Consider the following 27,153-nt stretch of genomic DNA (forward strand, 5'->3'; position numbering starts at 1 on the left):
GAAACAGACATAGCTCATATTTTTAAATCACCCTTTAAAATAGTAGTATGTTTTAAGCCCCTCAAGTAAGGCTGCCTGTTTCCAGGCAGAAACTAGTTATGCCAGACCCAACCTGAACCCAATGATTTGGAGGATCAAGTTTGGTACACATGCCTAAAAACATGCAAAGACTTCTTTAAGACGAGAGAGTACTATGAAAACAATTAAGTGGCAGGTACATATATCTCTGAGGCAGCAATTCTCAAAGTGGGGTCCCAGGACCAGCAGCTTCAGAATTTCCTGGGAACTGGTTACCAATGCAAATCTCAGAACCCAGCCCCACATGCGGAATCTGACACTTTGGGAATGGATCCTGCCAATCTGGGGTCTGTCAAGCCCTCCAGGTGTTTTTGATGCTTGCTCAAGGTGGACACCCACTGCTCCAAGACAAAGCTGCCTCCTCTGCAGCCCTGTCTGGGGGTTGCTAACTGGCCTGTTTTAAGCATTTGCATTAGGCACTGATGGGATCATCCTCACTAAACTTGGAATGGCAGACATGGGGCAAGAGCATTGTCAAGACTACTTACCTCCTGTGCCCAGGTAGCACAGCACTAACCAAATCTGGCATCCTACCTGTTGGGCCCAGCCCTCAGAGTCCTTCTCAACACCACATTCCACACAGATACAACCAATTGACTGAAGTTGGCCCATACACTAAAACTCATTGTCAAGTACTATGCCAGGTCAGGCTTTGCATGATCTAGACATGAGCATAAGGACCCATCTGCCTGGCTGGAGGATCATACATGATGCTCTTTCTCCAGGTACCAAATCAATCCAAACATGGAAAGGAAAGGGTATACAGGTTAGGGCTTAAATGCATACATCTAACTCAAGCCCATTTCTCCAAGAAGGTAAAGAAACTAGTTGAGTGTCAGTAGCTTCCTTAGACAATTTTTCTAACTTAAAACTAATTTCCTGAAAAATGTGTTGAAAAATGATAACAAATCATGTCACTGAAAAAAAAATGATGACAGAGGCAGCCCAACAGGGTTAAAAATAAAACTGGGCTTAAGCATCCACCTATGTCTAATTAGAGTAATTAAAATTTATGACAGTCATATAACTGAAGCCCAAGGAATATACACTCCAATCAGACTCATATGAGACACACCAAATGAAATTTCTGGAACATTCTACTGTAGACAATCAAAAATAAATATAACTGATTTGGAGAACAATGAGAAAATCTACTGTGTCCTCATAGTTTTTTTCATTTCAATTTATCTGATCCATAGGAAAGCCTATTTGAGCCTAGCTAAAGCTTGTCAGATCTAATTATCATACATATAATATAAACAGACATTTTCAAAACACTCCTTTTGACTTTTATGAGGTGTTTTGTTGTAGGGGTTTTTTTTCTATTTTTTTTTTCAGTATTGGGGATGGAACCCAGGGCCTCATGCATGCTAGGCAAGCAAGTGTTCTATCACTGAGCTGAACCCCCAGTTCAAGTTTCCTGAGGTTTGTAAGGAGCTCAAGATGCCATTTGAGTCTACCAGCTCTCGGTTAGCTGCTATCTAAAAGAATTTAAGTTGCTGAGGGTGGCAGAAGATTCAGTCTCAGATAATCATAACCTTTCCAGGAAAATCTCAAGTTATCTGAAAAAAATGAGGAGGAAAATGAACTATAGGAGGGAGGAGAAGCAAAGGGCAACTTTCAAGAGGCTTGTCTACTGTGGGCATAAAGAAATAGTACAGCAGCCAAACTGTAACTTTCCACAGCTTGCAGGAAATATATGCAAAGACATATGGGGAGGGACGACCTCTTCAGCAGAAACAAAATCCGGATGAGGCCGATTTCTTGCAATCCATCTGGAAAAGTTATTTGGGCTATGCTGAACATAGGCAAACATTTCTTTGCTTGAGAACTGTGCTTTTAAAATAAAATTTCACAACAATGCAAATTGTTACGTTTATTTTTGAGCTATGAATCTAGAAGAATATTGGCATATATTGAAAACTACAATTTCCTTCCTTATATCCAAACTCTGGGTGTAGACATTTGGGGTCCACTTCACCCAGGTCAAGAGAGGCACATCTGTCTTTCTGTTCTGAAAGTCAAAAGCACTAGAATGATTTCTTCAACAACTGATCACTCACATATTCTCCATAGGGGAAGACAAAATGGCTGTGCCTTTAAAACAGTGTGCCTTGTCTACCATGCTGCTGGCCTGGAATAGAGCCAGTCATCCACAGGGAGTATCTTTAGCATGTTAGGTTTACTTGAAGAAACAGACTTCCTGCCTAAGACTAAACACAGATGTATTGAGGTTCGATGCACCTTCTCTTTATCCATGCCAAACAGCTGAGCAACTGGTTGGAACCCTATTCCTGTGAGGGCCATCATTCCTATTCTGGGTATTAAAGGAAAAGCAATTTCCAGAAAGGCTTTTCTTTGAAATATCATTTTAGTGAAATTAAATACATGGAAGAAAAGCAAGGTCATCATTAAGGTTTGCAGAAAAAAAAACTTTTCCAAGTTCATTTTTAAAGAGAACTGAGAGCCACTTAAAATTGGCAAGGATTTTTTTCTTTTTTTTCCCTACAAGTCAACTACCTGTTTTATTGATTCTCATTTTTTATGTGTAATACGTTTTATGGCCCACATATAATCTGTCACAAATGCCTTTAAAAGCTTTAAAATATATGTCCCCATGCCCTGATAGTGAAGAAATAAAAGTAAAATCTTCAATTAAGCAATCAGATTTCATATTTATTATGTGTTTTCCAATTTCTATTCCATAAACAGTTCTAAATATAAATAATTTTCCCCTTACACCTTGCCTGTTACAAACCTAGAACATTAAACCATGAATAGAAACCTGCGTTTATGCTGCAGAAATGACTCAGACCTTCACAATTCACATGAAAATCTTAAAAGGATCTGCATTTTTCTAGGAAAAATACACTTAATATTTTTTTAAAAAATTATTTTTTAGTTGTAGTTGAACACAATAACTTTTTAAAAAAATTTATTTTTATGTGGTGCTGAAGATTGAACACAGGGTCTCTCACGTGCTAGGTGAGTGCTCGACTGCTGAGCCACATAACCCCAGCCCCACACTTAACATTTTTTAAAAATATTTTTATTAATTGTTGATGGACCTTTATTTTTTAATTTATATGCAGTGCTGAGAATTGAACTCAGTGCCTCACACATGCCAGGCAAGTGCTTTACCACTGAGCCACAATTTCAGCCCCCACTTCTAATATTAAGAAGTTTTGAGGCATATCAAGAGTAATCAACCTCCAATTATGTGAATACCTAAAACCTGCAGTCTACTGTATAATTTCTCATCTTTCTAAAATCCTGCTGCTTTCTGGAATAGCAAACAGAACTCCAGGCAACCCACAATTCCATTTGATAGTGATGAGTTATGATGGATCCTAATCCCACATTCCATGACATGGTGTCAACTTAGAGCATCATGCCTTCAGATTTAATTGTAACTACATATTCAATACTTCTTACATTTTTCTCTTAGCTTTCTTTTTGTAAATATCTAAATGAAAGCAAAGGTTAAAGAAAACCTCAGCTGAGATCTAAGTTAGATGTAAGATGGAATCACTTCAGTTGACTGAACGAAGCATTGATAAATCAGTGTCCATTCCACTTTTTTTGTTTTGTTTTTGGTACGAGGAATTAAACCACTTAACCACTAATCCACATCTCCAGCCCTTGTTATATTTTATTTAGAAAAAGGGTCTCCCTAAGTTGCTTAGGGCCTCTCTAAGTTACTGAGGCTGCATTTGAACTCAAAATCCTCCTGTCTCAGCCTCTCAAGCTGCTGGGATTACAGACATGTGCCACGGTGCCTGGCTTCCACTTAATTCTATGTGGAAAATTCAACAATTCTGCATCTAGAACATATGGTGCAAGAATGTTCTACCAATACACCAAGTAATCCAGCCCTGTCCTCACCTTCCCTGCTCTAACAGCTTCTCCCCTTGGAAAGCAAGATCTTCTGAAAGCAACATTCTAAAATTAAATATATATATAAATATATATTTAATATAAAATTAAATATATATATAATTAAATATATATATATATATATATATATATATATCAGAAAGCCTTCAGGTTTCTTTATCTTGACCCAAATGGGAAAGATAGACTGCAGTGGCAAAGATGCTTTTCTTCATTCCTCAAAGCTGTACCTCATTCCCCCAAACCCAGATACAAAGTTACTTGCAAAATAAAAGTAAAATCCAAGTGATGGATCAAATTTAACTGGAATCATAATACCACTGATTCCTGACAAACATGTACAGCAGAACTGATCCTGGCAACAAAAATTAATACACAGAGAAACTGGTTGGACCAAATGTATTGTTCCTATCTGAACTTAGTGTTTCTATGGAAACAGCTAGAGTTTGTGCACAGTTCTAGAACAAGTACTCTTAATTTAAAAATAAGAAGTCACCTATGTCATCAGGACTGCTTCAAGAAGACATAGTCTTCCAACTTCACTTTTAAAAATTCTAAAAATTTTCAACCAGTAATGTGAAAATATTCCTAGCATAATATCTGACTTGAGTATCCAAAGAGATGTTCATGAAGAGATGGAAGAAACAGTTCTTTTGGTACATTTTACATGATCCAGAGTTGAAAACACAAAATTTGGTCACCATGACAGTAGTAGTTAAGGAATTCTCTAGAAATCATACTATCACTTAGAATTATAAATTCCACTTCCACAAACTTCCTTTAAATCCGAATGCATTGTTCAGTACTCTGCATTTTGACGATTTTGTACTTCTTAAAAACAATCTCAAATCTAGATATCCAAGGAAAGACTTCTCCAGGTCATAAAGGCATAAACATCTCCACTTTTTAGAACTGGCAAAGCACAGGTGGTTCTTCAGAGAAAGGTGTAATGATTAATTGTATGTGTCAGCTTGACTGGGCTAGAAGATGCCCAGATATCTGGCAAAATAGTTTTTATGGGTGTGTCTATAGGGATGTTTCTGGAAAAGATTAGCATTTGAGTCAGTACACTGAGTAAAGAAGACACACTCTTACCAATGTGGGTGGGCATTATCCAATTCACTGAGAGCCCAGATAAAATAAGAATCAGAGAGAAAACAGGCAAACTTGCTTTCTCTTCTTGAGTTGGGGCATCCACTTTCTCCTGCCTTCAGACATTGGAGCTCTTGGTTCATGGGCCTTTGGACTCTAAGATTTATGCTAAAACTACCCCAACATCATCACTACCAAGCACTGGTTCTCAGCCTTCAGATATGAACTGAATTATGCCACTAGCTTTTCTGGTTCTCTGCTTTGCAAAGTCTACTTTGCAGACTTCTCAGCCTCCTTAATCACATAAGTCAATTCCTATAAATCAATCTCCTTGCCCCATTTGGTTTTATTTCTCTGGATAATCAGTAGGGGGCTAAGATTTGCAGGACTGAATAATTTCAGAAATGAAAGCTTGGAGACTGATGGCCAAGGGTGAGGTGACATAAGGAATACAACCAAACACTGAATTGTGGCACCAAAATAATGGAAGTCCACTTGAGCAAGATAAAAGGGCCCATAATGCTCAGTAACCTCAGGGTAAATAATGAGGGAAGAACATATTTTTCATTGCTAACACAGACACTAAAATCAATACATTAATTTTCATGTATTGGTGGGTGAACAGGTGAACATGTGCTTTCCTGTATATGGACACCTCTTCTCCAGTAAAGCTCATGGGGATATCAGGGATGTGTTGCAGTCTGATCAAGGGCACTGTGTGAAAAGCCCATAGACAAGACTTCAAAGCCATCAGGCTTTGACTCATAAATAAATAAATAAATAAATACTCAGAGTAGTTGTAGTAAAATCAATGATCTAGGGCAAGGTGAGACCTGATGACCTTAACTGTCCCTAACTTTCAACTTGTCTACTGGGGAGGAAATAGGGAAGAGCTGCTTGACAATGTTACAAGGAATAGGGAGTTCAGAGCCTTGCTAGTACCACTGGGGATCACATGATCCATAGAAGAGTAGTGTATAATTCAGGCACACAGCGGTTACCAGTCAAGCCTTAACTACAAGAATTAATTTGCAATGACTGGAGGCAGACTATGATGTCTCCAAGGGAACTAGAAAGGGAAGCAGAACCTGGAGGGGCTGGAACCAATGAATTGTAATCAACTGGCTAAGGCAAATTCTACTGACAAGAACACTTTGAGTATAGTTCTAAGCTGCTTGAAGCCCACTGAAGCTACCAACTCATTGTCAACCATCAAAATCTCCCATCTAAATGATCTTCATCCATAATGCTGGCCCCTGGAAACTCTTCAGAAGTTTCTATCTTTCTCTTCCTTTAAATCCAGCAGAGAGCACCATCTTTGTGACATCTCCCACAGGCTGGGAAAATTTAAGAAAGGAGGTGGGAGGGGCTAACTTAGGACTGCCATTTTTTTTTTTTATGAAAACCTGCCATTGCTCTCCTTCTCCCCTTGACTCTGTAGATCAGGATGCCTTGGGATGGCAGAGGTCTGCTGGCCAACTGATTTGACTTCTCCACTGCTCTCTTCCTGAAATCCTTTGCTAGGTGCTCCTCCTTTGCTCTTGGACCCTTGGAGGTAAGTGTTTTCCAAGGTTTACTTCCTACACTTTTCCCCTCTTGTCTCCAGCCATCCTCTCTTAGATTCTTGATTTTATCCCTCTAGCCAATGTCATCCTCATCAGGTCTTTTATTGAACTTTCTCACTTTCTGACATGATGAGCCAGATAAGTCCTTGCTGTTGTACCTAGTCTGTGCATTGAGGGATATTGAGCAGCATCTCTGGGCTCTGAAGACCTGAGGCCAGTAGTATCTGCCCTAGAGATGTGACAACTAAACATGGCTCCAGATATTGCCAGAAATCTCCTGAGAGCTAAAGAGTCTAAGTCTACTCCTTATGTTGAAGACCAGTGTACTAGTGAGAAAAGGATAGTTAGCAACTGGGCAAGCCAACCCAGGACAAGTTTAAACCACATCTCTGATTTTTAAATATTCTAATGTAGGCCATAAAAAGAATTTCTCAAAACCCCTACTGGGTTACTAAGGTTAAAACACTGGAGCTAGGACCCTCACTTGTAACTGCAATGCACTTCCTAACAAGGTTCTAGCAATCTTTAAATAATATTTTTGTATTATTTGTATTAAAGTAATGATGAAGTGCAGTAACTTCCCAAATACATTTTTCACCAAATGTATTGTGACATTTAAAAGGTTACTTACAATATCTTGACACCAGTTCTAGAAAACAAAGAAATCACTTGCTATATTTGGTAAATGTCACGGCAACACACATAACAATTTGCTTCTAAGTGTAGCAATGATCTAGTTTCTGTATTTAATACAGCACAGCAAATTCCAGCACCCACATTTTGCAATTCCATTTAGAAATAGGAGGGAGGAGATGAGGAATAGTCAGAAAAGACAATCATCCCTCATAAGCACCCACAAACAACAGAAAAGGAACACATGAGGGATGAAGCATGTAACCATGAAGGTAACCAGTATTGGTAAATGAACTTGGTGGTACTCTATGAGGACATTTAAAGCCCATCACAAATACTCCCTAAAAAGCCAGGAAGAATTGGGTGGAACATCTCCTAGAAAGCAGAAGGGCCATGGTAATTGCAGGCTCTGTGGCATGGAGTCAGATGGTTTACTTTTACAGACGGTTTACTATTTTTGCATTTTATAAAAGCCAACAAAGTAGATTTATGGACTTCCATGAACTGTACAGTATACTGAGCAGGCCCAACTTTTTAGCTTCCAGAAGGACTCATTCACCCCACCTGGCATTCTGCTCCTCTCCTGACCATGATAAGATATATCATTTATGACTAAGAAATCTTTTAAAAATATATCCTTCACTGAAGCACATATTTTTAAATAATTTGGCTTTAAGACTCTTTCCAGAAGGCACAACAGAGAGAAAGTCTCTTAAAGAAGACATAAAAGCTAAGGCAGAATCAGAACCTTGAAAATGGGGATGCTGAACACCTGAGGAGAAACATGCCATGCTAAAAATACTGCATCAAAAATTTTGCATTGAGGTGAAGAGTTTGAATTTGCCCTTGCAGATTTGCCCACGTCCTATGGTATATACTGGGAGGGAGAGAGGTGAGGAAAGAGAAACCCAATGCATAGACCTGCCTGGATGAATCTCAATTTCCAGAAGGCAGATGAGTTACAATGCAGGTCAACATAAATGTCACTTCTCTCCAAATAAAATGAGAGCAAGTAGGCACTGCTATCATCTGCTGACCCAGTGCTTACTCAAACATCTTTTAAACTTGAATATGTGGCTTTTTTCATCAGTCTATGGCATCAGAAGGGACCTGTATGAAACAGAGAATGGTTTTGCTTACGCTGGTTTGAGGAACTGATGCTGTCTGTGGGAGGGACAGAGGGAAAGGAGTTCTTAACTACCTGGTATAGTACTTAGACCCATGCCCTCGAAAGTCATATGTATCCAGAGAACATTAAAACTCAATTCTCAGAAGGAGGCTACCATTTTAAGAATCCTAATCGCAATTCAATTGTATTCTACACTCCTGAACCACCACATCTGGATATGAAAAACAAGAAAACTGGAAGGTCTCTATTCTTATTGAATCACATCTTTATAACTGTTTGTAATACTGAGAATTTCACATTTTAAGTGCACTTGAAAGTTTGCCATGTGTATTAAGAAGCTACATTAACAACAAAGATTCTTTATTTTTGTGTTCCATCAGATAAAATGTGGAACTGTGTTAAGCCTTTTTCTGTGGGAAATAAGTGAACAGAAGACAAGATTGAAAAAATGTGCTTCTTACCTCTTTCGGGCTTCCTCATATTGCCAATTAAGTCTGACTCGGTCTACAAGTCTTGTTTTGTCATCAAAGACAAACTTTCCGGAACACAAGAGGAAAAGAAAAACAAAAAGAGAAACACATAATAAAAACATATTTTCAAACCAGAAAATTCACTTAAAATTTCAGCAACAATGAAAAATATTTTTTTAATTTGTCTTTCAATTCCAGTTTTTCAAAGGCATAGAATGAAACACTTCAAATAATATTCTGCTGCCACCTCTGGCTGGTGAGGTTTAAGATTCAGGCTGAGGAGACTTTTGTTTTCTCAAAACTTGTATTTTGATGTTTTGTTTATTTTTTTAAAAACAGGGTAAGTATATATCCATATATTGTATAATTCTAAAAAAACAACAAATTGACTTTTAAAAAAATAGGAAACTATTTAGCATAAGGTGATAAAAAGGCAAAAAAAATCCCACTTTGTGAATTACACTGTCTAGTTCCTCAATAAATGCACAATACATTCAGCCCTCCATATCTATGAGTTCTACATCCATAGATTCAACCGTCAAGGATTGAAAATATAGTTAGGCCCATTATGGTCACATCTATACTGAACATGGATGGACTTTTTTTCTGTCATTGTTCCCTAAACAATAAGTATAACAATTATTTGCATAGCATTTACATTGCATTGGGTATAATAAAATCACCTAGAGATCATTTGAAGTATATGAGAGGAAGTGTATAGATTATATACTACTAGTAGGCCATTATATACAATGGATTTAAGCATTCTCAGATTTTGGTATCTAAGGGGGTCCTGGAACCAATCTCTGGTGGATACAGAGGGACAACTATAATGATATTCTACTACAAAGTTCCAAGATCTGAAGATGGACTAGCTGTCTTAGGTAGGGACTAGAGAATGCCTTTCAAGGTCACAAGTTATGAAAAAGAACCAAAGGTAAAAGGAAAGAAAGCAAGGTCTCAAAAAGCCAGGTATTAGGATGTAACTTTAGAGTTACAATTTAAATACCCAAAGTATGATCAGTAGTTGTGCCTTAATATTTTCATATCAATTATACTTGAAAGTAACAAAATCCTATATAAAAATACTAACAAAAACTAGTTAAACCAAGACAACAGCTGTGAAGCTCCCAACCCAGGGCCAGCCCCAGTAAACTGCAGGAGCTCATAAACTTGACAATTTACAGCTAAAGTAGTGGAACCAGGCACTACTCCCCACCTGATCTGTTTAGAATGGCTTGATGGAATCATTAGAGAAGCTTGGACCTTAGTTGTTCCTCACACACTAGTTTAGAGCTCTACACTCTAAATCTAACCTTATGACAAGCAGCGAGAAATCATTCCCGGAATTCAATGAGTCTTGCACTTGCTTCCTTCCTTTACTCCTAAATCTTGAGACAAAAATGCCAAACATTTTTGATTCAGACCCTTCTCTGTGTGTTACAGATGGTGAGCATGTTTTCTAAACCAAAGAAGATGCCTGGTTCAAAATGTCCAAGTATGCCTTTGACAATAATGAGAGTAAAATTGAATATAGGACATTTCCAGAACATCCAGGAGAGAAAAAGTCCTAATGTACATTATACTCACCTTAAAAAGGCACTATTTGCCAAATTTTCAAAATATTAGCTAATTACTTAAAACCCAAAGTTTCCCCATCAATTGGTGTTCTCCTTTTTTGCTTTACTTTTATTTAATTTGGAGGCACTGTATATTCTATTCTATTTTAATAAGCCCTAATAAAAATATGACCCGCTTTCCATGTGGTAATAAATCAATTTTAAACTTCACTCAATCCAATTTAAAATAATATGTTTTGGAATATTCACTCCTCAGCTTCAAATGATGATTCTCCCAACTTTGTTTTTGTGACTAACTTAATACTTTACTAATTATCAAAGGGAACTTGATGAAATTCTTCCAAGTCTCAAATAAATTTTCTTTTAATTTGATTTCCTGACATTCTTTTAGAAGAATAAGAAATGACAACAAAGTCTAACCAAAGGTGGCACAACCACAAAGCCTTTGGAAATTGCTGGTCTAAACTAAAGATCAGCAAACTTATGGCCCTTTGGCCAAATCCAGCAGACTGCCTCCTTTTGTAAATAAAGCTTTACTGACTCACGGTGAAGCTCATTATCTCACATATCATCTAGGGATGCTTTTTCACTAATGACAGAGCTGAGTGATCATGTCAGAGACTGCTGGACCTGCAAAGCCTAAAATATTTACTATCTGTTCCTTTATACACACACATATCAAGATAACATTTAAACTCAATTCTCACAAGGAGTCTGACATTTGTATTTTTGTTTTCTTTTGTTTTTGTGATACTGGTGATTGAATCCAGGAATACTCTACCACTGAGATACATCACCAGCTTTTTATTTTAAAAAATTATTTTGAGACATGATCTCAATAAATTGCTGAGACTGGTCTCTAACTTGAGATTCTCCTGCCTCTGCCTCCCAAATTCCTGGGATTACAGACATGTGCCACTGCACCCATCTGGAGTCTACTACTTTAAGAATCTTAATCACAAGGCAACAAGCAATTTAATTGCTTCCTACATCACTAGACAATTGCAGCTGGATGTGAGAAGCACTATTTTTTTCTTCAAACCTAATGGCACAAAATCTAAAATATTTCTGAAATGAAAATGGAAAATTAAGCCAAATGACTAAGGACAACACAAGCAAGCATACCTCTCCCATGGTATCAGTCTGAGAGCCAGCATCACAGAACTGTTGAGGGACGCCAGAATCACCAAGTGCGCCTGCACTGTGAGAAAAATCTTGGATAGAGTCGGTAATAGAGCAGCTATTCTTAAAGCTATCAGTAAGTTTGGCCAGGCTCTGGAAGAGATCAAGACAAGATCTTTGAGTAGAGACAATGATGATTCCCTTTCTTGTAGGAGGAGTTCTTTCATTTTTGTTCAAGTTCTGCAGCCTTATGACTGGAGAGTTATCCCACCCTATTCTTCATTCTCATTAGAGTTAAAATAAACGTTCCTCACTGAATCCACCTTTAAAAAAATTCTGAATTTTTAAATTCAGATAGTGATTGAGTCCTCCTGGAGGCACATGCATATAGAAAAAAGCTATGGTACTAGTTTTACTGTTTGTTAAGCCTGTACGTTTTCTAAAGAAAAAAAAAAAGAAACAAGCATTCCCATCCAAAATGTTCAGGCCACCTTGAGACTTTCATAGATTAACCACAGAAGATAACAACAGCTCCCAGACAATGCTTATGTATTTTTACAACATGATTTTTCAGTCATAATTCTACATGGTCAAAAGTAATCTCATATGGATATTAGGTTGCCAAAAATTAGAACAAGTATTTATTCTGGCACATGGACCTCCTTTGTGTGGAAGTTTAAGAGAAATCTGATGTGTTAGCATTTCTTTTAGACTTTTGGACCTATTCACCTTCAGCAACACTGCAGACCCCAGAACCAGAATGCAAAAGTGCACTGAAACTCACACAACTGGCTCAAAAGAAAAAAAAGACAAAGGCTTTTGGGAAAGAGTCAGTCACATTGATTGAGTTCATATAAGAAAGACAAAACAACCAACTTGGTTTTGATGAAAGAAGATTTTGCCCAGGCCTCTCTGGAGCTTCTCAGAGTTGGAGAGGCTATGAAGACCTCAAAGAAGAAACTAAGGCCTAAAGTTTCTTCCAGAAATTGTGTATCCTGCCTGAAGAAGGCAGCCATGGTGGGGAACCCAAGTGAAGCAACTGGGTGGCTTTTCCCAATACTGTGCACTTGTGGCTTCAAAGAGGTCAGGGTGGGTAGCCTGCTTGACCTCAAAGGGTAAATCCTCTGTGTTTCTGCTATGAAATATCACCTGGTTAACCCTTGGATGTTGGTTAGTATGATACAGTTAGTGGACATAGGGTATGCACAGAGACTTTAGTAAATTGAAGCTGTCTTCAGTGCTACCAGTATGCCAAAAAAAAAAAAAATCTAACAATGAATGGACTATTTATCTATCATAGCCTGGAGAGGTCATCTGGGTCCCATTTCTAGAAATTCTGGAAGTCTGGGACAGGGCTTGGTAAACTGCATTTTAATGAACACATGGGAATTCTCCAAGAGACACTCAGGGCCTTGAAGTGACTTGTGGAACACTTAGGAAGCACTGCCAAGTAAGGAAGCTATTATGCATCTGTCTCATTTTTGTCTATAAGTCTGAACAGTACCTTATATGCCCCTTGAGTCTTACATACTACATAATCTAGGCAAATGCCTACCAGGCATTATGTACTCCTTTAGGTGTTGAGTGAAAAATAAAGGCTGTAACCCAAAGCATTGAATGCATTCCAGCATCAAGCAAGACAAGCATATGTCCATTTGCAAAAGCTCAACTTTTTAGAAAACTAATGGAAACTATTGGAGTTCAAGGGGAAAAAATATAAATCAAATAAAACCACAATGATACCAGTTATAGAAATCAAATTTATCCACATGGTAAAATACTATGTAAATCAGATATTTTTAAAATATTTTTTAGTTGTAGACAGGTACAATACCTTTATTTTACTTATTTGTTTGTTGTTGTTTTTTTTTTTTAATATCGTGCTGAAGATTGAACCCAGTGCCTCACACATGCAAAGTAAATGCTCTACCAACTGAGTTATAACCCCAGCCCCTTTGTAAACCATCTTGAATGAAGAAGCTGGTTGGGAACAGATAAGGGAAAAAGTGCAGAATGTTATCATCACATAAGGAAGCTATAGCAGAACAGTATAATAGTCCCAGCATTGTGTGAGGACCTTTGAACAAGTATTCACATTTTTTTGCATCCGCATGAACACAGGAAGGTTATGGAAGAAGAGAATAAAAGTTGTTATGGGAGGTGAGAAGTTGGGGCAATAGCAAGACCTCTTATCACTGATCTTTTGAATTATTTTCATTATTAACAGCATGAATTTATCACCCATTGTTGTGGATTGAATGGTGTTTCCCCAAAAGATGTTCACCCCTGGAACTGGTGAAAGTGACCTTATTTGGAAACAGAGTCTTTAGAGATGTAATCTAGTTGAGGTCATACTGGATGGGTGGTCCCTAGCCCAATGACTAGTGTCCTGAAAGGAAGAGGAAATTTGAACACGGAGACACAGGAAGGAGGCTATATAACAATGGAAGCACAGACTGGAGTGATGTATCTACAAGCCAAGGAAGGCCAAGAACACCTGGGGCCTCAAAAGCTAAGAAGAGGCAAGGAAGGACCCCACCCAAATCTTCAGAGGGAGCACAGCCTAACTGACACCTTGATTTTGACTTCTGGCCTCCACAACTAGAAAAGCAAATTTCTACTGCTCTAAACCACAAAGTTTGTACTTTGTTACAACAGCCCCAGGAAATTAATATACTTATTTAAATACAGTGTGTATGTGTGCCTAAAATATGTATATATAATATTATATGTGAACTATATATGCAATAAATATATAATATGTAATAAATAACATACATGTAGGCAGGCAGGAGAGTAGGTGGGCTCTGTAGGGGGTGGCCCAGGCCTTACCTGCATCAGGTCTCGCCGTTCCTTCTCACCCGTACAAATGGCTTTCTTGATGGTGCGCAGCTCACTCATTATAGCCTGTGCCTCATCTAGTTTGTAGTTCGTGTGAGCACTTGACATCTTCCGATCAATCCTGGTTAAAATAAAAATTAGAGCCATACCACATGAGATCATGACATTCCTTTTAAACAATAAAAACCCAAAAGTTTCATAGAAAGGTAGCAAATAGTTAAAAGTGATGTTCTGGCACAGAAAAGTAAATATTTCATGAAACCTTCCTTCCCATGGTAAATACAAAGACCTGAGACTTGACTGTGGATGTTTGCCTTCACTCTAGGAGCAGCCTTTCCAAGTGAGGGTGCCCATGTCCTCTACTAAGGAGCTGGCACTGAGATCACTAGCTTGAATAATATAAGAAGCTGTACACTCCCCTCTCAGGGAGGAGGACCAAGCCTTCTTTGTTTATTCTCAGCATCATCCAGGTTAGTGGTAAAAATATTTATTATAAAAACCTATGAATGAGATCTGTGTGCAGGGAGAATATATGGGCAGAGCAATAAGTAGTGAGCTTTTCAATAACGGTGCCTTGTGCAAAAGTTGTAAACTTTTATGTCTCCTCTCTTTTATTTTACTCTAGTTCTCATTTATTACTCTCTCTCTCTCCCCCAGACACCTCAATTACTTCCTTCAATCCAAACATCCATCCACCCAAAACTCCTTTTTTTTTCATTCTTCCCTTCTTCCCTCCCTCCTTTCTTCCTTCCATACTTCTAGCTAACCCCTACATATACCAGACCTTGCTCTGGGTGGTGGAAGCAGAACAAAAAAACAGAACAAGACTTGGCTCTGCCTTCAAAGAGCAGGCAGCCTCAGGAACTTGTCCTTTGTCACGTCTCCCATACCTAAGTCTTAAGCCTTAAAAGCCCTCAGGGATAAGGAACTTGGGAAACTGGCTCCAAAATGGAATGAATTCCTTCCCTGGAAAGAAACGAGGTTGCTTTTCAGGTTCTAGGCCCACCATTACACAGATTCAGGTTCTAAAATTTTTCCCACATGTTATCCTGAAAATCTAGATCATTAACTGACTGCCAAAATTGCCTTGTTTTCCACTCACACAAACCTTTTCTCCCATGAGTAAGTAGAGTCCACATTATCCCAATGATAATAATAATCATGGAAGACATTACATGCTAGGCCTCCTGCCAAGTGAGCCCTTACATTGCATTTTCTCCTTAAAACTCACATCCATCCCATGGGAGACATATTTTCAGTAACCCCACTTGTGATCCAAGGAAACATATTGAAAGAGGTGACTTGTCCAGGGTCCTATAGCTAGTGAGTGGCAGGGCTGGAATGCATGCCAGAGGTTTGAGTGAATGAAAGACAAAGCAAAAATTATTTATTTACATATTTTTATAAGAAGGCACATTTATTTTTAACTATGGAATTCCATGCTGAAAGTTAAAATAAGTGAGAATGATCTAAAGCTTGGGCTGTGATCATGGATTTTCTCTTTGCTCTCTGCTCTCAATAAGTCCCTATTCCAGTTCCTTCACAATAGTTCATTCAAATTATTGAAGTGATTAGTTTTAACTTCACACCTTGAGAGTCTTCATGAGATTTAGTGATAAAATATAAAAAGTTCCCAGCATAGTATCAGCTAGCCATTTTGTGATCTCTAAAATGTGGGAGTCAGTAGCAAAAATGGCAGCAGTAGGTATATAAGCCCCTTGTACATTTTTAAAACTCTTTTGTTTGTCTCTTAAAACCAGCCCCACTTCCACCAAAATGGCTGGCTTTCTCACTCACAGCCAGTACCTTACCCAGCCCTATAAATCAAGTGTGACTTTCACTAAAGGCCTATCTTATACTTTCTTACCTGTCAAAACTTCACAACAAAAATCAATGTCATTCATTGAAATTTTGCCCAGGGTGAACTCTCTGGTTAAATGGTATGATGGAAAGAGAATGGAATAAGAAGCATGGGAACAGCGTGGGGACTCACCAGAATGAATATAGACTCCTAGGTCCCTGCTATAAATGAACATTTACAGGCAGAACTGAAAATTTGTTAATCCAATGGCCAGCTCCCAGAACCATGACATTGGAGGAAACTCCTCTTATAATACTTATTATTTACTGACACACATTATATAAGAGTTATCATTAAATTGAACTCTACAGTTTTCTGCACTTATAAACATTGACTTGTCAGTAGAAGTAATTATATGATAGAGATCCATTTCCAATATAAAATCACTCAAAAGCAACAGCAAAAAACAGAGATGAAATTATTTGGTTCCATGTCTCGTTCAGGAACTCAGGCTGGGGGGTGAGGTCCCTTGTACAAAGTCAGTTCATCTTGGGCTGGGGATATAACTCAGTGGCAGAAAGCATGTTTGAGGCCCTAGGTTCAATCTCCAGCACTTAAAAAAAGTGTCTTTTGAGAGCTATTCATCTTATAGGAATTGCAGAAACACCAAGACACATGATATAGGAATACATAAAACTGGGGGAAAGCCCATATGTGTTTCCATTGTAGATGCTCTAGGAAGAAACCAAGAGTCTTTAATGCAAAGCAGAAATAAAAGGCCATACATCTTAAAGCAGTAACTCTGCCAAAGAGGTCACCAATCTATTTTTGCAGAGAAAATCTAGGCTTATTTACATAACAATATCTTGTATTCATCTTCTAATAAAAGGTTTTTGATACATTTTTAATGTCATAAACCATAACCTCCCTTCCAGACAAAAACCTGAAGCCAGAAAAGTCAGATTGCTCTTTAACAATTGATGACTGGAGCTTCTGTTCACTGAATGAAGAATACAGCAAGTCATCACCAGCTGACACTGACCACCAAGTAGAGAAGTGAAACTACTGCACCAAATGCAATTATTTTCAGGTGCCTAGAAATGGATGCTTATCAAATACCATTGGCGAGGCTGCAATTTGAGAGAGACTAACCACTTCTGTTCCTGTTTTATACTTGACTGTTGTGGATGCCGTGTGGATTTTAGCAGCCATAACACCTAAGTAGGGCCATCAGTAAACCTAGGAATCAAGCCAGTAGCCTCTTGAGGCATCGGGTTCTAGGATGGGGATAGCTGTCACATCAAGGAAAACAGGCCCCAATTCTACAAGAGAGAGGACTAGCAGCACCTGTAATTCAGGCCAGTGGTGGACACTGCAGAGTGCTTTAGAAAACAAAAACATGACTTAGAGGCCCAGGGGCCTAGGCTCTGTTCTTAGCTCAACCCAAGTGGCTATGAGACCTTGGAGAAGAATGAGGATTTGACCAGGGCAACTCTTCTGACCTTGTTCCCAAGGCACCCTAAAGTGGCAAGGCCCTGTAGCAAAGCAGAGAGCCCAGGCTGGGCTAGAGACCCACATCCCAGCTTCTACTGAAGCTCTATCAAAGATATTCTAGTTCCCTACAAGGTGCTGTGTGCAGGGAAGGTAGGGGAATGGTTCCATTTTTAAAAGTGAAAATGAGTAGTTAACATGATCTCAAAGCTAGGAATCTCTGAAATACTATTACTTATAAATAAATATTATTATATAAAGCATTACTAAATTAAAATATATTATTTGATAATATTATTTAAGAATAGTTCACTATATAAACCACCTGTTTGGTGGAAGGGTCTAGCTGCATGCTTTCTACTTATCACCTCATTTAGCCCCCTAACTGCCCTATGAGTTAAGCATAATCTTGGATTTTTTAATGAAGAAATTGAGGATCAGAGCAATTAACTAAGGGGCCCAGATAACAAGTTAGTATCTGGCAGACTGGGGATTCAAACCTACGTGCCCTGGCTCTGAGGCCCACACAGGATCACAGGGTGCAGTGATGCAGAGTGTAACATCCATCACCCGTCTCAGAGTGGCCAACTTGGGTTCAGGTGCTTCTTTATAAGGGCAAGTTATATATCACAAAACTCAAAAAGCTTCCATTTTTCAACTTTGATCAATTATTATCCAACAAAAACATTAAAGGGCAGGAATCCTCTCTTTTCACTTCTGCAAAATTCACTTAATTCAGAGTCCCCTCTCTCTTTAAAAATTCCACATAAAATTCTGTTCAAATCTAGTTGATGTACTCAATGATTTGGTATTTTCCAAAATATCAATGTCTTCCATTTCATGAAAAAGTCATATCTGTGATTGTCAAAATAAATACTGTCTGAGGCTAGGGTTGTAGCTCAGTGGTAGAGCACTTGCCTAGCATGTGTGAGGCACTGGGTTTGATCCTCAGCACCACATAAAAATAAATAAAGGTATTGTGTCCAACTATAACTAAAAATATAAATATAACCCTGCTTTATTCTTCTTTGGTTTTTGTTTTTGTTTTTTGCAGTACTGTGGATTGAGTCCAGGGCTTCACAAATGCTAAGCAAGTGCTCTATCACAGAGGTATATTCCCAGCCCTCTTTATTTTATTCTGATATAATATCATGCCAAGATGCACAGACTGACCTCAAATTTGTGATCCTCCTGCCTCAGCCTCCCAAGTCACTTGTATTACAGCTATGTACCACTACACCTACTTTAGTCTGTGTTTAATTTTAATTAAGAATGCAAGTCAGTATTTATACTGCACACTGCAGATAAAATTATAGAAATATTATAACTACTCAGGAAAAACAAAAGGAATCATTAACAAGAACTTAAGTTATAATGCAGTTTGAAAAAAATTGAGTACAGACTCATAGTCTTTACTTTTCCACCCTCTACATTTTGTTATGTAGCTGCAGGGAGGTTAAGTGTTAAATGACTAGCTCAAGGTCCAGAGCCTGTAAGAGATACAGCGAGGTTCTAAGTCATGGTCCCTCATGCCAGCACTCACCCTTTTCATCACCCAGACAGTAATACACTCAAAGTCAAGGCCTTCACATGTTCACTGTGTCATACATGAAGGTAACACATACAGCTAGTCAAATGTCATCCCAAAGTAAACTGGAGCTCTTTATGGTTTGCTTGTGAAAAGGAAGATGGGAGAGGAAAGGAAAAAAAGACAGATAAAGCTTCAGATGCAGAACTTGGTACAGTCAAAAATGTGTTTGAGATGTTTACAATCAACCTCAACCTTCTAATCACCCTACAGTTTCCATGTTTGTTATTCAATTGAAGATGTCAAGAGAATTGTATGAATAAAAACAAGAGCAAAACCAAACAATTTCTTAATCCCACATTTTGGAGAAAAAGCCGCCAGGCTTCTAAAGATATTCCACATTAATACCACAGATTACAACCTAAAAGAATGGAAAGTTTTGTTACAACTTTTACCTTTTACATCAGCAGCTCTGGCAAGGGCCTCAAGTGAACCTCAGAAAGCTTCCGGCAGTTTTCTATCAACAGCAGGTCCTGTGTGGAACACCGGACTGTCCCACAGCTAGGAACAATGCTCTTTTTGTTTCCATCCCCATTTCTGTATGTTTTCTTGTTATCTGAGTACTGCCAGGGTTTTCACATGGGCTGTACTTTATGTGCTATGTGAGTGGGATATTGTTAATGTAAGCCTGTTGTAACTAAACAATCCCATTCTCTTCCGAAACTACTAAATCCTTCAGACAGAAAAAAACTAACATCTAGTAATGCCTCATTGTGGTATATAATACTCAGAAGTATGTAATTATTCTTATCCAAGGAGAAAAATGGGTATAACTTCATTCATTCCACCCTATCAGGGAAGCTCCTCGGGTAATCAGAAGGCTTGAAGCTAAGAAGCTTACCTAGTAGCTAAGAATATACCTCATGGACATTGGTCATCAGAATACTTTGTAACACATACTTACTATGATTTGAATAGCAGTAATAAGTAATAGGACTTCTTAAAAACAGGGCCAAAACACAGTATAACACAAATTTTAGACAAGAAGGAAATGCTGGGGGCAGTTAATAAGGTGACCAGCCAATTTATATAGATCCCTGAGATCCTCACAGTAGGCAAAACTTTTGGCTAAGGATAGATCTGCCCTTGCTCAGAAGACTACAGCATCCAAGAATGAAGTGAACTATGTGACAGTTACCAGTGGCAAGAGCAGTGACATCAGCCCCTCTTCAGAGCACCTGGGCTACTGTCCATTTGTTCCACTGAGCCCTTCCCTGTGCCAGGAACTGTCTGTGTCCTCAGGATGGGGCAGAAAACAAGGCAAAATCCTTGTTCTCATGCAATGTCATTCTAGTCAAGGAGATGAGCATTAAAATACATAACAAAATAAATAAATCCAGGGTTTTAAACAAAATGCAGTCAAGTTTGGGATAGTGTGTAAAGGAGAGAATACCTTTTCAGATTGGATAGTTAAGCACAGATCTTGGCAAGATGTCACTGACTGGAAGATCACAAAAGGTAGAGATGAGTTTGGGGAAAAGAGCGTTGCAGGCACATGACTACAGGTACCCATACTAAGAGCAAGAGGTGCCTGGAAAACTGGACAGCTGGCAGGGTAACCAGGGTGGGTGGCATAAATGAGTGAGGATGAAACTAGCAGGAAATGACCTTGGGTCAGGAACCAACTCTTAGGGTCTGGTTGTTTTCTAGGAGAGAGAGAAAGCCACAGGAGGGTCACAGCAGGAGAGACATGTAAAAAATTCCTGTGGTTTCCAGTGAGAATGGTGAGTCATAATAGCATCTCAGCTCAAAGCGGTCACAGTGGAAGTTGTGAGAAGGATTGGGTGCCAGATATGGAAATATCACAACATGAACAACAGAGGTGGTAATAAGGTGGTCAGGGCAATATTCTGGCCATTGCACCAGTGCTCAGGGACATTATATGTCATGGCAGAAAAAAAGCTTTGATGGCATATAAGTTTGGTAACTCAGGATGAAGCCATGTTAAATGAACTTCCCGGATCAAGACAACTCAGAATCTAACTCAAGGTGCATCCTAGATCTCCAGTAGGGAAACACAAAGAGCAATCTCCTCACAACTATTGACATGCTCAGCCTATTCTTATGGATTACTCATGTGGGAAACATTGCCTACATCTTAGTTCTGCCTCATTCCATTTGCCTCTGGACACTAGTGGTAAGTTATATTAAGGTGATTTTTCAAAAAGCTTCAGAAAATAAGGGAAACAGAGTCTAGAACATCTTTTGCTGGAAGTGCTCAATATTTCTGCAAACCTTCATTATCTATTATAAATGATGCTCCTATTTTTGAAGATTTTCACAGAGTACCTCAAGAGAAATGCAAATTAACACTACACTGAGATACTTTCATCATTGAGGCTGGAAAAAATGCAGAAACTTGTTGATACATTCTATTGGCAAAGCCATGGAAAACAGGGACTTTACCCTGAAAGATACACATGTACAATATCAGGTGAAGAACTAGATAGCAATTACTATAAATGGATGCAGCAGACCAAGAAAGCTGTGATAATCTTCACAGCAGAAAAAAAGATAACCAGAGAGTATGTGCCCCCTGATGGAAGTACCACCACCTATAGAACATTGTTATGGACATTAAGAAAGAGAGAGATAAGAGGAAGAAAGAAAGGAAGTCAACCCTGAATCAGAAGCTGACCCTCAAATTATACCCATATACATAAATCACAGGGAACAGAGGAATGTGTTCAACAATGCTCCAGGAATTCAAGCTGCAAAATCCAAATCAGGGAAGTTCTACAGGACAAGCAAATTACTTTCATCAACAAATAAGTTCTCAGGCAAACAAAATGGAGGAGGCAAGATAGAAAGACAATGTGTGGGCCTCAGATGAATCTGAACCCAAACAGTAGAGAAATAGGACAGTGTGGCTAGAGAAGGGATGCCTAACAAGTGGAGTATGAGTATTAGAGTTATGTTTTTAAAAGGAGTCCACAGATTTAGGAGAGGTAAATATCATCTAAATGTGATTCTGGAGTTTTCTTCAATAAGGGACCAAGAATTTAGGGGATGGGGCAGGATTACAAAATGAGCCAAGATTGGGATTAAATTTACAGGAGGGTTTCATTATACTATTTTCTCTCTTTTGTTTATCTTTGACATTTTCCATCATTGAAATATTTAAAAAATAAATAATACATACACACATATATATATTCTATCATTAATCCAGAGAATATATCCATGGCCAGCTCCCTGCTACACATACTAACAACATATACAGATATTTTTTAAAATACAAAAGGTTCTTTTTTCCTCACTTGGACTCAAGCATAATGATGGATTTCCTTGCTAGCCAGGAAATTCACCAAGATAAACAAGTTAAATTTAAAATGTTATAAGCAGCCAGACTCCTGGTGAGGTGCTCTGGAAAAGAATACACTGGTGATTCTGGGAAGCAAGAATAGCAGAAAGTTTTCTGGAGGAAAATCTAGGGCCACTGCCTTAAATTGATGTTGGTAATAAAATCAGAGAAGCTCTACATTTATGTACTATTTGTACTTGTATTCAGGATTTCACAGTTGAGGTGTGGTAACCATATCTTCAATGCTTAAAAAGAGTTTTCAAAATTTCTCAATGAATAACATAAATTGAATGATTGAACCCAAAAAGAAATGCCAAATCTTCAATATCAAAAAAACAATGAGACTGTTTTCATCTCAAAGCCTATAGAACTCATAGAAAGGCTACCAGATTATTTTTCACTTACAAAGAGTTTTAAGAGTGATATAAATGTCCGTGTGTTCTCTTCTTCCTGAGAGGTTGTGTCACAGAATCAAGTAAATATGCAGTGACAATGCATCTTCAAATGAGCAGAGGCAACATGCCTATTAAGCAAGGCCTTGCTCTGCAGCTCCTCTGGAGAAAGCTGCCTGGCCTATTGGCAGAACACATGGCAGGGGGTGGGCCCCTCAGGACCAAGGCCAGGTCCAGAGCCTTTACTGCCACTCCTCAGCCTCCCCAGGGGAGGGCGAGTATTCCCTTGAGCTCTGGCAGGCACGAGCAACCTCCCCTTGGCAAAGGGCAAGTTTATAATTGCTGTTCCCAAATGTGGGATCTTGCTAATGAAAGCAGAAAGAAAATACAAACTTTGCTCTTCTCTCTTCCAGGAGCACAACTCATACTCCATGTTAGCTGTGGGGATCAAGTTAAATCTCTCTGTGCCCACTCCTGCTCCCCTACCCCATACATCTGGAGAAAAGGAGGTTGCCTTTTCCTATCCTTGATGACTACAAGAGGTGGATTTACTTTCCAGCGAGGGGAACTGCCTTTCTCTTGGCACATTTCATTTTCTCAAGTATTCAGTTTTAAACTGACATTGTCAGATAGCCTTTGACTTCAATAAGGAAATGGAGCTGTCCAGAGTGATGGAGTCTAGGCAAAGGAGCAGGCACTGAGCCCAGGTGATCCCATACAGAAATCACAGCCAGCATGGAAAAGCACAAAGCTTGGATCTCCCATGAGCCTCATGGGTACTGTGTAGCCTCAGACTGTGCCTGAACCCCAGTCACCTTCCTCAGAGCTTCTGCAAGTGAGAATGAAAATGACAACCTCCAGCACACACAATGACTAGTGTTAAAATGACATATTATCTATAAACATTGTAGGGTAATGAGAGAAACCTACTGTGGGGCCCAATGAAAGTAGGAAATCACCTTCCAATTCAATTAGACAGTTTGGGCAACTTGATGACCTATCAGATCAAATTACTTGCTTGCACTTATTCTTTATCAATCTCTTTAGCAGAAGTGACACAGGATGACACAGATACCACACACAGAAAAGCATCCTAGGAGGTGCTGGAGTTTCTGGAGCCTGACTGGACTGTCAGGGGTAAAAATCACAATACTGGAAAAAGAAAATCACAGTAAAATCACAGTACTGGAAAAGAAGCTTCATTTGCTTAAAACTGAACTTTTTGGGGGGGTGGGGAGTGGGGGTTGTACTACTAACTAGGGATAATTAAAAGAACCTCAAATAGTAGATCTAAAACACAGGAAAGAGCATGCAAACACAAGTGTAACAGCACATCAGAGTAACAACAGAGAAAGCAAAAAGTGGACAATGACTTTAAAAGAATTCAGATCACTCATGTTAATAGGCTTATTAAAACCCACCTGCAGGGGGCATGGCAGTGTTTCTGAACAAACCATCATCTTTTAACAGCCCCGAGGGACAGGGACAAGAAAGTCGAGCCCCTCTATGCAACTCCCCTTTCTTTGTATCTCCCCAGGTGCCTAGATGGCCTTAATGAAAAAACAGACACAAATGAATCCTGAACCAACCCAATCCTGACTAATTAAGGAGGTCAATCTTGACATAATGTTAAACAACAGGGTTTGCTATATCCAGTCTTCTCCTTTGAATAAGGTAGAGATAATTACATGTCATTCACATTCATTTATTACCTCCCTATAAAGACAGATACTGCAGTCATATTTGGTACACTGTTATTGAGCCTGTCTCCACAATGCAAATCATGGCACATTGTTTGTCCTCATCACTATAGTAGCCATGTGGGTTCCTGCCTTTGATGAAGCTGACTAGGTACAAGACCCTGGCACCACCCTCTGAACAATTTAGCACAGTGATCACTATTATGTATTCTGTGTTTATGATCCCCCACACTAGATTCTTATTTTGAAGCCCTACCCCCAATATGAAAGTATTTGAAGTGGGGCCAGTGGAAGGTAATTAGGCTTAGATGAGGTAATGAGGGTAGGATCCCAATGATGGCATTAGTGTCCTTTCAGAAAAAGGAAGAGAGATCCAGAGCTTTTTCTCTGAGCCATGTGAAGACACTGCAAAAAAAAGTGACCACATGAAAGTCAGCAATGAGGCCTGTACTAGGAATGAAGTCTTGGACTTTCAGTCTCCAGAACTGTGAAAAAATATCCATTGTTCAAGCCATGCAGTCAATAGTATTTTAATATAGCAACCTAAGTGGACTAAGATAATCACCATTTACAAATAAGAAAAGTAGGCTCAGAAAGTGTGAAGCACATGTCCAATTTTAGCCAGTGAAGCCAGGCTCTGAGTCAAGAGAGCACTCTTAGTCAACAAGCCAATAATACTCTCTTAACAAAATAAATCCTTTCAGACCATCATAATAGCCATTTGTAAAACAACGATGTTTGTTCATTAAATTTGCTGATTTAATATAACTCACTGATGGTAAGAAATTCACCTTGAAACTCTTGGTAGGGATAAAGTTAAAATTGTAAAGATGTGAACAGGAAGACTTGTAGACTGTCTGAGGGCTAGTTCTGAGATAAGGGGCACTTAGGAATATCTGCAGCCCTTTTCAATTGTCATAATGAGGGGTTGGGTGCTACTGGCAGCTATCAGGTAAAAGCCAGGGATGCTGTTCAACATCCTACAGTAACAGAATGATATTCACAAAGTGTGTTATCTGGTCCAAAATGTCACACTAGTGTCATGGTGCAAAAAAATGTGCACTAACCACATGTGACTACTGAGCACTTCAGACATGGCTACTGAGAATGAGAAACTAAATTCTAAATTTTTTACTTTAATTAATTTAAATTTTAGAATAAAAATTTTAAAAGAATAAAATTTTAAAAACCCAAATTCAAATTCAAATGGTCATGTGTGCCTTGGAAAGGAGATCTATGAACATACAAATAATACATACAAATAAAGGTCTTCTTTTCTCAGTGTTTCCATTTAAAAGATTAAAGAATCTTTAAGAGACAGAGAGACTCTGATGTATAAGATTGGGAAAGAACAAGCATAAATAAAGGCATAAAAGCAAAGGTCATGAAACTTTGGGTACATGTGTCCAGGAGCCAAATTAGTCAAGACAACAGGAAATCACAGGCAAATGCTCTCATCTACACATGCAGGCAACTCACTCTTGCAGGGTCTCCACGCCCTTTTCTTTGTACTGTAGTTCTTGCTTCATCTGGGTCAGCTCTCGTTTTAATCTGGAAAGCTAAAGACAAATTCCATTTTCAAAAACAAGCTGTGAAAAATGGTTTCTATAGTTGTTATTTGCACTGTCATTTAAGTTTCTAATTTGCTTGCAATTTCAACGATCATCTATTCCCTCCATGAACTTCCATTTGCACACAGATAAAATCACCACCACTCTGGAAGAACTGCCTTGCTTAGACACCAAAATCCCCAGTTGCTGACAGTTCCCTACCCACGTGGGAAACCTGTATAACTATTTTCTTTTTTGAGGTAACAATTTCTATGTTACAATTAGCAAACTTGTAATACTTCATTATCCTTCCTTCTACTTACTAGACCTAGGAAACTTTTGTTTCTAAAAGGTGGGTCTCTACTACCTGAAACTCAACTGCCTGCTAGGCTTTTCTAAACAGATTCTGGACTGGCTCTAGGACTACATAAATCCCAGGAGTTAGACTGGAATTGTGTACTTTCACAAAGCTCTCAGGTATTTTTCTTAGCTATGCTAAAATTTGTGATCCACTACCTAAAAGATATACCCTGGTTCAGAGAATGACAGACCAGGAGAAGGAGAGGCCTCAATGTGTCCCCTGTGCTTTTTCACACATGCAACAAAAGTGACCCCTTCAGCCAGGCATGGTGGCACATGCCTGTAATCTCAGCAACTCAGGAGGTTGAGGCAGGAGGATCACGAGTTCAAGCCAGTCTCAGCAGGTTAGCGAGGCACTTAGCAACTCAATGAGACCCTGACTGTAAATAAAATATTAAAAAGGGCTGGGGATGTGGCTCAGTGGTTCAACACCCCTGGGTGCTAAATCCCTGTTACAAAAAAAAAAAAAAAGTCATCCTTCCTAGACAGCCAAGACAAAGGTCTGATGGGATAAAATGAGGTGACACTTGAAGCATCCAGGCATCACCAGGGAAGGAGCATCT

At 38.8% G+C, this 27,153-nt stretch overlaps 1 protein-coding gene across 2 annotated transcripts in view; it reads right to left on the reverse strand.

The window, feature by feature from the left end:
* Wwc3 (WWC family member 3) overlaps positions 1–27,153 on the reverse strand; it is a 111,313-nt gene that overhangs the window by 27,930 nt on the left and 56,230 nt on the right. For both annotated transcript variants that reach the window (XM_078035134.1, XM_005315957.5), the window contains exons 5-8: positions 26,160–26,239; positions 14,396–14,525; positions 11,567–11,716; positions 8,853–8,926 (exon numbers count right to left, since the gene is read on the reverse strand). In XM_078035134.1, the coding sequence (XP_077891260.1) occupies positions 8,853–8,926; positions 11,567–11,716; positions 14,396–14,525; positions 26,160–26,239 (434 nt within the window). The remainder of the gene's footprint in view (positions 1–8,852; positions 8,927–11,566; positions 11,717–14,395; positions 14,526–26,159; positions 26,240–27,153) is intronic.

This window comes from Ictidomys tridecemlineatus, chromosome X (assembly GCF_052094955.1).
Source record: "Ictidomys tridecemlineatus isolate mIctTri1 chromosome X, mIctTri1.hap1, whole genome shotgun sequence".
NCBI classification, from domain to species: Eukaryota; Metazoa; Chordata; class Mammalia; order Rodentia; family Sciuridae; genus Ictidomys; species Ictidomys tridecemlineatus.